Source organism: Orbicella franksi, chromosome 1, assembly GCF_964199315.1.
Source record: "Orbicella franksi chromosome 1, jaOrbFran1.1, whole genome shotgun sequence".
Classification (NCBI taxonomy): domain Eukaryota; kingdom Metazoa; phylum Cnidaria; class Anthozoa; order Scleractinia; family Merulinidae; genus Orbicella; species Orbicella franksi.
In genome coordinates this window covers 36,600,669-36,612,147 of record NC_138145.1, presented here as the reverse complement: position 1 = coordinate 36,612,147, position 11,479 = coordinate 36,600,669, and the positions used below count along the sequence as shown (strand labels likewise).

Genomic DNA, 11,479 nt, shown 5'->3' with positions numbered 1-11,479 from the left:
ATGTGTGGGATGTCTATAGAGGTGAGTCATGAATTAACCAAGTACTTGTAATTGTCGTGTATTCGATGCAACAGTGCTTCACTTATGGATACGCACCAGAAAATACGCACTTCAATTTATTGATGAAGGTTACTATTCTAGGTACGCCGCACTTGTCGAATCCTCGGGTAGATAGTTTTGGCTTACACAATGCTCCCAGCAGATTTCAGAGGTAATGAATTGCTAGTATTTGTAGTATCTGACTCTGTGATAACTAAGGTGTTTCTGACGCAAACATCATAGATTTATACTATTTTTTTCTTCTACATATAGGTACTCTTCTAAGGGTCTACCCTGTGGCCGACAAAGGACAAATACTTGACCTTTGCTTCTTGTCCAGTGCTGTTGTTCTTGTCAACACAGAAGCTAATGGATCATTAACGTCAGTGTCATCATCTCTTACAAACTTGATCGTGAGTTGCGATGACGGAACATTTTGTCTTCTGCAATGTGAAGTTGCTCAGTCGCTTCCAGCAAAACCTCTTGTTGACAGGTAACTTCAAAGGGTTGATTTTGGTAGTTTCAATTTGATGTTGAATAGATCTTGCTGTTTGCGATCGAAAGAAACAATTAAAGAAGAAGGTCACTCCACTCACTTATATTTTAATATTAGCTAGTTCTTAATCTTAATTTATTTAAATTTATATACCTTCATAAGGCTCTTATAATTTCCTTTTTTCGTTTTTTTTCGTGGCGTACTAGCTTTTTAGCTAAGCGTACCGACCACGTTAAATATATTGATTGATTGATTCAAAAAACTTACTTTTTTTGTCTTCACCTATAGCAAGTAAACATTCAGCTTTTTTATTCACTGAAATTTCAGCCTCTGAAGTGCCCGCTATCCTAAAGAAATTCGTCTCGACAGAATAGAGTTCGGCTACCGCCATTTTCAACTGTACTCGGCAGCCATGCCGTGTTTATTTGACATCATTCCGTCCGACTCGAAATTGGCGGGAAGGAGAAAAACCTGCAACTGATTTTGCATCCTTCACAAGGCCATCAAAATTTATTTTTCCAAGTTATTATCCACTTCACTACCTTCACTGCTATCATTTTGGGAGTTTGGAGCTTGTTCGGATCAAAATTTTACGGCTTAAGAACAGGCATAACCCAGAAGGATAGTTAAAAGGCTCTTAGGAAGGCATTTGGACAAAATCTCTTGGACGGAAAGATATCACGAAAACGTGGCCTGGCTACTGAGTACTGTTCAAAATGGCGGCAACGATGTCGAATTTTGGACTTCTTTGGAGGCGAATTTCATAAGGAAAACCAGCACTTTAGAGGCTGAAACTTCGGTGAGTTGTTAAACTTAGTGCGAGGTTTTTATTAGCGCTGACAAAAAATATACGTTTTTTGGAGTGACCTACTTTAGCTAAAAATGTTTTTCTGTTTCTGCGATCTTGAGTAGGAAGTGAAGAAGAGCTTAAATGATCTTTAACAACAACGTTGCCTATCTGTATTTAACCATTAGCTTTTAACGCTATCAGTGGAGTGTGTCTTTGGCGAATGTCTCTTGAAGGATCAATACTGTTTGGACGCCACCAGCGCAATAGATCTGTAAAATTATGCACCATCTCTTCCGTGCTTCCCATTATGCAAGGTGGACCTGACTTCTGCCCAGCAGTTTTCATTAAAATGAACGCTGCTTGACAGAGGGGAATAAAACTCAAAAAATTAATAACCTGTAAATTCTGTGATAACACTTCCTAGCTTTCATTGAATGCTATTTAACAATTAGACCCGTAGCCCACAGGGGTTACGGGTCAATAGCCCATGACGCGAAGGCGAATGGGCTATTGACCTGTGGCCCTTGTGGGCGAAGGGTCTAATTATTTAGTATCACCCGCCTAGTCGGACAGAAAAGGCAATAATAAAGTTAGCAAATGCAAGGTGAAGAAATATTTATTTGGGAATAAAACGAAAGAAAGTGTCACGCTCGATTGCGCCAATTTCGCTACTCGAGGACTATTACTGATAGTCCTCTAGTAGCGTAGCCAATTAAAATGCAGGATTTGCATTTGTCCACTGGTTGGGTGATACCAATTATTGCTAGACATGTGCTAGCCAAAATGAGGTTTTGCGTACCACGACATGAAGTGTCATAGAAGTACTGACCAGGGATGCATTAAGAAAATAAATTTACCTCAAGAAATGAGGTGTCATTATGTTAATTCTATGAAGTTAAAACTACCTGTATTTAACTTTAGATCAGCCCTTGATACTGAAGTGATCACTAAGGTTGTCACAATGTGCCAAACACCACAAGTGGTAAGAAACAAACCTCAACGCTACCTTTACTACTTGTCAATGATAATAAATAGTCATTTACTGAGCGCAAAACAAAGTCTCTCAGAAGACTAGTTTCGAGCGGGAAGAAATGAAGATGTGGTCGATATTTTAGGAATTTTCCACAGCTTATTTTTAAGATTTTGATACGCCTCAGGTGCTTATTTATCTTTGGTTGTAAAGGGTGAAAATTTTGCCCAAGCTATAGAGCGTTTTCATTGTCACGCAATCAAAATAATATCAAAAACCATTCAGTGGATAAGGTCAAGAAATTGTGATATTACAGAAGATAAAGAAAGAAAATAGTTTTCCAAGTTTAAGGTGTGTGCGTTGTCCCAAAGTTGAGATATTCGTCGAAATGTTCCGCGCAAATTTACAGCGCCTAGTATGGAGCCGCCATGTTGGTGTTCCTCTGTGGTACACCAATATGGCAGCCGGAAAATAGTGTTAACATCTGGAACTTACTTTGGTTGTCTGGGACAATGATTAACTGCAGTGAACATGTAAAAATTTAAATAAGCACTTTCCCAAATACGACAACGTCTTAAATGGCTAAAAATCACGAGAAAAATACATAGTTTTCGACTAACGCGATCGTAGCTTTATGTCACGCACCGCCATAACTTCGAAATTCAAAATGCGCTGGTTTCCAAACGAAAGGCGCTATTGAGCTGGAAAGTTGTAAACAGATATAACTTAAGTATCTCTTATGCCTGATGAGGATAAAAACTTTAGGGGCCCTTTAGTTTGGATTTAAGAATTTGATGACGTCACGTGAAAACGCTGGATACCGTCATGGAAGGTGGAAGGTTTTGAACGAGAAAGTCTATGAATCATGTAGTCGATAGATCCCATGAAAGCTACATCCAGGAAAAACCCGCTGAAATTCCATAATAATAAATACGTACAAAACACACAGCGATAAAACGAGAAGAAAGTGACTTTTATATGTCACTGTTTGCATATTTTGACACCTCTTACGGATGCCTGTATAACCTTTGCATCTAGAGAGACTGTGTAGCAGTAGAATCCGGGAGTTAGCCATCGTGGCGAGGACTGTAGTGAACACCCAAATATGCTCATTGATTTATCAATACATGTAACTAAAACCGTTCCGGAATCAATTGAATCATGTGGGAGGATGAAATAATAAAGCTATTTGCTCATCCGGTTATTCTGGGGAAAAGAGCAGATGCAAGTGAATGTCCTAAGGGGAATGGGTTGCTAGCGATGGACTGCTAGCAAAGTATCGGCTGATGCTCAGCCAGAGCAGTTCAAAGCATGTATTGTCGGAATTTCTCCACTTGTTCTTTTTTTCAGATTGTTGCCGTGACAAAGAGTAGAAGAATAACCCTGTATGATGTGAACAGTTGCACAACAATTTGCCATGTTGGGCTGCCTGTGCCTTTCCTGCTCTCATCTCAGTCGCCGTGCATCTGCGCTGATGGGAAGGTCTTGATATTGATTGGCGCTCAGATGGATGAAGAAAATCATGATGACCTGGGCATCGAGGTAAGTGCACTATTACAAGTCTTGTGAAAGGATCAAGGAGAACCGTTTACTGGTGAGACTTTGCTACTTGATACAGATCTGATTCATAATGGCTGTCTACCAAAGTGGGAATTGTTTTTTATTTGTACACCGATTCGAGATAACAACATGGAATTGTTTGGTTATTTCTTAGATAGCTTACAAAACAGGCGGATTAGCGGAGAAAAACTTTTAATCGCTTCATGCTATGGAAAGCTCTAGCATACTGTAGACTATGTAGATCAACCGCTTCATTGCAAATATTTTACGTTGTAGAGTTATATGAAATGCTATAGATTTATAATTTTCATTGTAATGTTACCTCAGCATTCGTTTTATCCGTGTACACTGTAGAAAATATCATTGCTGTTTGTTTTTCAGACAGCCGTGCCATTTTCATATCCTCTGCAACACTTTCCAACACTTAAAAAATACTGGAAAGAAGAGGTAACCGCTGACTCGTCACCGCACAAGCTAACCAACACCATTGATGCCAGACTGCATTCCCTCATACAAGACAGGTAAAAATAACTTGTTTAACAAGTAGTGCGCTGAACTCTGAATCGTCTGGCTACTTACCTTTTGACTTTTTGATCTGGAAATCGTTGGTTAATCGTTGGGTACGATTAATTAGAAATTGGATCTCGTGTCGCACAATTTACGGACTAATAATATTGTGCTTTTCAAATGGGCCTACCACTGAGCGTTGGTCCGATTTTAAAATTACTCACCCGATTACTCTCTGAATTGTAGACGGTCCAATTACTATTACTTATTAGTAGAATTCTACTTAAATAATAAGATTATTCGCTCTCGATTTCTCTGAGGCGATAGTTGATTCGGTCTTCGGCCTCATCATCCTTAAATTGAAGGCGTCTTTCAGTTTGTCAGCAATTCATTGCCGGATCAGATACAGAAAATTAGTGAACACTTTCAGGGGCTGGACCTCGTAACTTCTTGCTTGTTGCGGCCTGCGTTAATATCCTGACTTCTTGCGGTTAGAGTTTCAACGTCTTGCGTTTAGAAAGGTTCTTGCGGATTAACCACATTTTCACTTCTCGCGCCGACTTGAGTGTTCTTCCGGGCGCAAAAACTTATTGCGCCACATTCTGAGCTTGCATTATTTCTAAAGGAGCTACGTCACGGTTTGTGCATCTTAAAAAGTTTAGTCTAAGTTTTTCAAGTTCGTCTTGTGTAATCTGTGTTAATCTTCTCCCCCCTTAACCAGCCTTGTTCCTTTATGGTTTATTATTATTTCTTTGGTGTTTTTCTATCTTAGTTAACTACTATTTTCAGGTTTCCTTCAGTTTAATGATAATTATGTACGTGGGCAAAATAACTCAAAATAGCGTGATTGAGCTCCTTTAAGCTGTACTGTAGACTGGTTGGAAAGAACATCAAGGGAATTTTATCACAATGTCAAAGTTCATATTTCATTGTAAATCGCTGTTTTTTAATTTCTATACTCTTCCTTTTTTTCTTTCATGAGGACTTCTCAGTCAAGAGAACAGACAACTGAGACTTCAGCAGCGGTGGTCTCAATATCAAACTGAATTGAAGAATATTCAGAACAACAAGATGAGAAAAAACCATTCCACTTGGCTCACTGCTAAATCTGTAAGTACCGCCTAATTTATACCTTGCAATTCAGGCCACGCACGTTCACACGACACCGGAGAAACTTATATATAAGTGATATAAATGACCAAACGTTTATGGTTTTGCTACATGATAATTAAATTGAGGCAATTACATACATGTACTCGCTTAGTTCTTGAAACATTGGACATAACTCGTTATGTGACTGATATTACGAAGATATATTTACCAAAACGAAAAACGAGTATGTAGTTGCCTCAATTTAATAATGACATAACAAGACGATAAGATTGGTTTTAAAAAAACTCCTATTTTCCACTAACTCACTTGCCAAGTTGTTATCGGACAGTTTGTTATCGGACAGTTCAACAAGCCAATCAAGTTCAAAGTTGTAGTTTAAATCAACCAATCGCAACCTTGGTTTCAATTACCAGTAATTTACGCCTCCTTTGTCAGTCTTTTAATGCAAATATTTCCTTCCTTTCATAACTTAGCTATACTTCTTTTCTCGGAAATTGTAATTTTTTTTTTTTGATTAATTGGAAATGAGACTTCGTGTCGTGCGATTCGGTCTGTAATCATACTCGTGATAAACAAATCAAACTCCCGCTGCGCGGTCGTCCCAGTTTGTTATCACGCGTATGATTACAGACCGAACTGGACTCCACTCAGTCCTATTACCATTACATGATTACGTAGATATACATAACAATGCTGTTTATTAAGAACAAAAGACCGAAACTGAACACGCAAGCGGATTCCATTCGCGCGAAACTTTTTACCTGAATGTTTTTATGTAACGTTTGCTAATTAATCCTAAGTACATGAAGTCGTCTTTGCTAACGTTAATTTTTTGCTTAAATGAGTATGTAGTGGCCTCAATTAATTGTGAACCAAATAATAAGCAAGAGCTTGGTTGGCTAATAACTTGTTTTGTAATGTTCGAAAATATACAGAACACAATGAGAGGGTCGTACAGGGGAACTCTGGCGATACGTGATTAGCTGATTTTATTTTTCGTGAAACGTGAATTTAGGAAATTAGCCTTCGTGATCCGCCACTTGAAGTTTTTTCGTGACCCGTGAAGAACTAGAATTATTAACCGATATTCGTGATTTCACCACTCTGTTCTACGTGATTTTGAGACGCGTGTCCTCAGGGAGATTCATTAAGACTAAAAACATCCGAATGTGACCTCTGTATAATTATGGCACTACCTATCGAGAGTGATTTGGATTTGGGATTTGTAATATGAAGCCTTAACATAGCCTTTTACGATTTTGCTTTCTTTACTCTCTCTTTCTAGCCTAAGAGCGGGTTATTAAAAAGAAAACTTTACTTGCTTATTTTCTTGATTCGGGAAAATGAAATTTTAATTTCCGTGATCTGCGATTCGCTATTTTTCCCATTCGTGAACCGTGCCAGAGCGGGCATAAATTTATTTTGGGCCGGACTCGGATTCATTTTTTTTTTTAACTCTGAGAAGGGCCCAAAACATATTTATGCCCAAGAACACAAACTCTGTTACTATTATTATCACTTTAAAGGGCATTGATAAGATAAAAATTGAAAACAATGACAACAAAACCGTCTGAACAATCACGCGAGCGTTTACAAGTTGAATGGCTTTTATTTTCCCTCAATGAAAATACACAATACATCAAGCGAACCTGGTTAGAAATTACAAAATCTTGCCATTTGAGTTTTCAAAAATTGTAGAAGACATGAAAGGAAAGTTCCATAAAGCTTATCTCTAAGTGTTGAAATTAATTGCACAATTGCTAAACTGACAATTTTCATTGGTTTATTTCAGCGGGCTAAAATACAGTTTAGCCCGTCAAATTCTCCATTTTAGCCCGCAAAATGCGCCACAATGTCCGACACAGTGATAATAATGGAAGTTCTTTAGTGCATATTTTGCTTCTGTAAACAACGTCTAATTTCTAGCATTTCATTCTCCTTAAAACTTTCAATAAGTAATTTTTGATACTTTTGAGTTTTTAGGAAACTGAAGTGGTTGAGAAAATAGAGTGTATTTATTTATTTTTTCTATATATTTTAGATTGTGAAATAATATGGCCGCAGGGAATCGTTAACGAAGACTCTTTGCCTCTTAACTTATTCAAACCTTCTTTATGTGCCTTTATCTTTAATCATTAATCACCAGAGCACATCTCTCACAGTATGTGTACTAGACATCATGGCTGCGATTAATGAAAAAGCCTTTCTTTTTTTCACTTCAATTTATTAGAGTGTGTCTACTGGAGTTTAAAACGGACAAGTCAAGGTCGAGAAATCTGTCGCAGCTTGAAGCGTATGGGAGAGTGTCAAGGGATTTCACAGACCACATTGATACAGATAAAGAAAAACTGAACTTAGTCCATTGATGAGAATCGCACTTGGCAATCACGTTTCTGACAAATCTCGCTATCTGGGACATTTATCGAGACATTGCGTAAACGTAATCACGAACTGCGACACGACTATTGAAACCAAACCCACGTCTCAATTTTTTCCAACGACCACTTAAGTAAAACGTTAATCAGAAAGACAATATTTATTCACCAGTTTTTAGATCGTAGTCAAGAATGTATTGGGTATACTGGAGCTTATGGCAAGTTTTTAAGTCCTTCTAAAATTGCCCTAACAGAAAATAATAAATTTCGATCATATTTTGCAAGTAAAAACGCATTATGAAATGACATTGTTTCCGAATAGTTTAGAGCAGGTGAAGGGAAGATTTACTTTAAAACTACAATAAGAAGTAAGGAGTTTTAAATGGTTTTAAAGGCAATGTGAAGCTGTATCAAGGAAGCAACAATCACGCGAGGCTCTGCGGCTGCCGCACGCGATAGAACGCGTCAAATGTTGAATAACAATGCCAATTTCATTCAAAACAGAGTAAATGGGTGTTGCCCAAAAATCATATCGGAATTGACAAAAAATCCGCCATAAATGAAATTTGGAGCAATTTCCATGAATAACTTAACTATAATTTAGGTGAGAAGGTGCATTTAGGTCGACCAGCTGCCAATAGCGCTTTTTCAGTATAAATTACTTGAAACACATAAAGCAGACCACATTGGCGATTTCGAGGCTTGATGAGTCAGACAAAAATGAATATCACATCGGGAGCTAATATTACTTCAAACAACGCCCCTGGCTCCAAAAAACATGTTCATTCCAAGGTAGAAGGCATTGCATGGTGTAGCGCGTTCATTTTGACGACTTTGCTTGTTGTGGCTGGAAACCTCACTATTTGTACTGTTTGCTGCAAACAAAAGTCTTCGTAGAAAAAGTTTATTTCTTGTCAACAATATGGCGTTTGCTAACCTGATGCTAGGAACACTATCAATGCCTGGCTACATCTTCTTCATCGGAGAGTACAATTTTCAACTGTGGACGGCACGCATGTCTTCATCTTTGGATTACGCCCATGATCTGGTCGATACGTTTTTTATGCATGCTTCGTTGATTTCCGCAGCGATGATTTCTGGTGAGAGATTTTACGCTATAGCGTCGCCACACAGATATAAGCGATCACCGTCAACGAAAAACTACTGCGCCATTATTTCGATATCTTGGATACTTACAATTCTTGTGACTGCATTTGAAATAACACTGGGTCACTTAACTTCTCCGGAATATGAGAATTATGCTTGGATGTCTCTCGGTTTGATAGTAGCATTCGTTATTTGTGGTTGTAACATCAGTATTTGGAGAAAGTTTCAAAACGCAGAACTTACTTTCCAAGCACAGAACCGGGCAGCACGAAACAGACGTTTAACAAAAACCTTGTTGTTTGTATCTGTTCTCGCGTTTCTCGTGGCTGCCCTTAATTATCATGGATTCTTTAGAAGTTATTTTTGAGGTCACAACTCCTGCAGGTAATTTTTATTACGCAGTAACCCTTCTGAATTATTCGAACTCTTTTCTCAATCCAGTTGTGTATGGATTAAGAATTCCCGAGTTTAGACGGGTAATGGCTATTTTCTGTTTTAAGAGAAAACTGGCGGCCAATATCAAAAATGCTGAACGAAGATGTAGACACAATTCCAGTTTAACCTCGGATACACGGCTGAAAACACTACGAATGCCGAGTCATAGTCATCGACGAACGTCCTTAGAAGTGGAAATTACACAGGATACTTCACTGTGATGAAAAACTGTCTTTGCGTCTTGTTTATTCTAGGGGAAAAGCTTTAAACTCGATGGGAAAACGAGTTGCAGAAAACTCAAAACGCGTAATTAAGGGTGCGTTGTGTCACGCCCACGAAAATAACTTGTGCTCCATTTGTGCTTAAATATCAGGGACAATATAAAATATGGAAGGAGAAATTATAAGAGAATGATATTAACATACATGTGGTTGGAAATGGACTCAATAATATTTCAATTTTGCACACAGGCTTTTTCAAGTAAGTTTAAACAGATGCCATCTGGTTACTCTATGTCTGTTAATATTAATGAATGAAATGAATGAATGTCTCGTCTTAGTAGTCTTCTGGCGATCGTGAAATTTTACCGCATTATTTATCGACTATTTGTCTCTTAATATTAATGATTGTCTCCTCTTAATTGTCTTCTGGCGATCGTGAAATTTTACCACATTATTTATCGATAGATATCTTTCCCGCGCTCCTTCAAACCTTTTGAGCTTTCTGTAGAATTTAAACGTTTAACTGTTTTAAGAAGAGCTTTCATAGGAATCCGAAAATTTCACCAAGCTTTCTTAGCAAATGTCAATACATTTACCTAAATTAAGGGCCCATTAACCGATCTTTTCGAGCCGTTGCTAAGGAAAATTTAGTCTCATATAACTTCATCATTTTTGGTTAGTTCAGAGTTATTTCATGTGTTTCAACTTTTTCATGATCAGTAACACTAGTGATGACGTCATCAGGCCACGCCCATGGTCATGTGACTAATACAGAAAAAATGCAAAGGCTCCCAGGCAAATTACTTTCTCGGGATTTTTTTCATTGATTTAATACTTTAATTTAAATCCTCATTACGCTATGCATCGATTTTGTTTCATTTCTAAAAGGTCAGAATTTGAGAGCATTTCAAAATATTGAAAAATTCGTAATTTTCTAAAAAAAAAACATGATTTCGAAAAAGGAATGCATAGCTATGTTGCCAACGTTGGCTTTAATTGAAATTCGTCGAAAAAAGCTGGATTTAATCAAAAACCGCGTTTCCTTTAGCATTTAAAGAAACCGGAAGTGCGCCCGATATCTATTGGAAGTTACCCTATCAGCGCGCGCGCAATTTACACTACCAGCGCACTTCGGTAAGATCAAACAAAGCCACACGGAGTTAGTTTTTCTCTTTCTATTGCTCTTGTTTTTCTGTCTTTCTCTTATTTTGTCTTTGCTTGTACTTTTTTTTACTTTGCATTTTGCGAAACACAAAGAAAAAAATCTAAAATGTGTGCGAATTTGCAAGTTTTTGGGTTGTTTTTATTTTCCGTGCTCAGGCTGACGTAAACGACCGGAAATGAAATTTCACCACCTTAGCAACGCGCGCGAGCGCGCGCATGAATCGGTTAATGGGCCCTTAATGTACAGCTAGTTGCGCTTTGACAAAGACAAATATTAATTAACGACTTGTCAAGGAAAGCCAAAATGGCGGCAAAACAACCTTCCCGAAGACATTTTACATCGTGTAAACTACGACGTTAAAAGAATTAAAAACGTTTAAACCCTTTGAAGTGTTAAGAATACGTGGTAAGAAACCAAAATGACCACCAACACCTCCCTCAGAGGATGAAAGAGAAGATAATTTTGTCGCAGATCCGACAATATTGTTTCCGAATAGTTTAGGGCAGGTGAAGGGAAGATTTACTTTAAAACTACAATAAGAAGTAAGGAGTTTTAAATGGTTTTAAAGGCAATGTGAAGCTGTATCAACGAAACAACAATCACACGAGGCTCTGCGGCTGCCGCACGCGATAGAACGCGTCAAATGTTGAATAACAATGCCAATTTCATTCAAAAAATAGTAAATGGCTTTTGCCTAAAAA

At 37.9% G+C, this 11,479-nt stretch overlaps 1 protein-coding gene and 1 pseudogene across 1 annotated transcript; both read left to right on the top strand.

The window, feature by feature from the left end:
* The window catches only part of LOC145480323 (WD repeat-containing protein 93-like), an 11,700-nt pseudogene extending 3,683 nt beyond the window's left edge, over positions 1 to 8,017 (top strand).
* Positions 8,018 to 8,108: 91 nt separating this feature from the next.
* On the top strand, positions 8,109 to 11,479 carry LOC145480420 (octopamine receptor beta-2R-like). Its single transcript, XM_081458696.1, has 2 exons — positions 8,109 to 9,876; positions 10,778 to 11,479. Exon 1 carries the CDS (start codon positions 8,773 to 8,775, stop codon positions 9,322 to 9,324), a length of 552 nt encoding a protein of 183 aa, XP_081314822.1. The 5' UTR covers positions 8,109 to 8,772; the 3' UTR covers positions 9,325 to 9,876; positions 10,778 to 11,479.

Bases quoted from the DNA above. Each gene is read 5' to 3' on its own strand.
- LOC145480420 (XM_081458696.1), top strand. From the start codon at position 8,773: ATGGCGTTTGCTAACCTGATGCTAGGAACACTATCAATGCCTGGCTAC.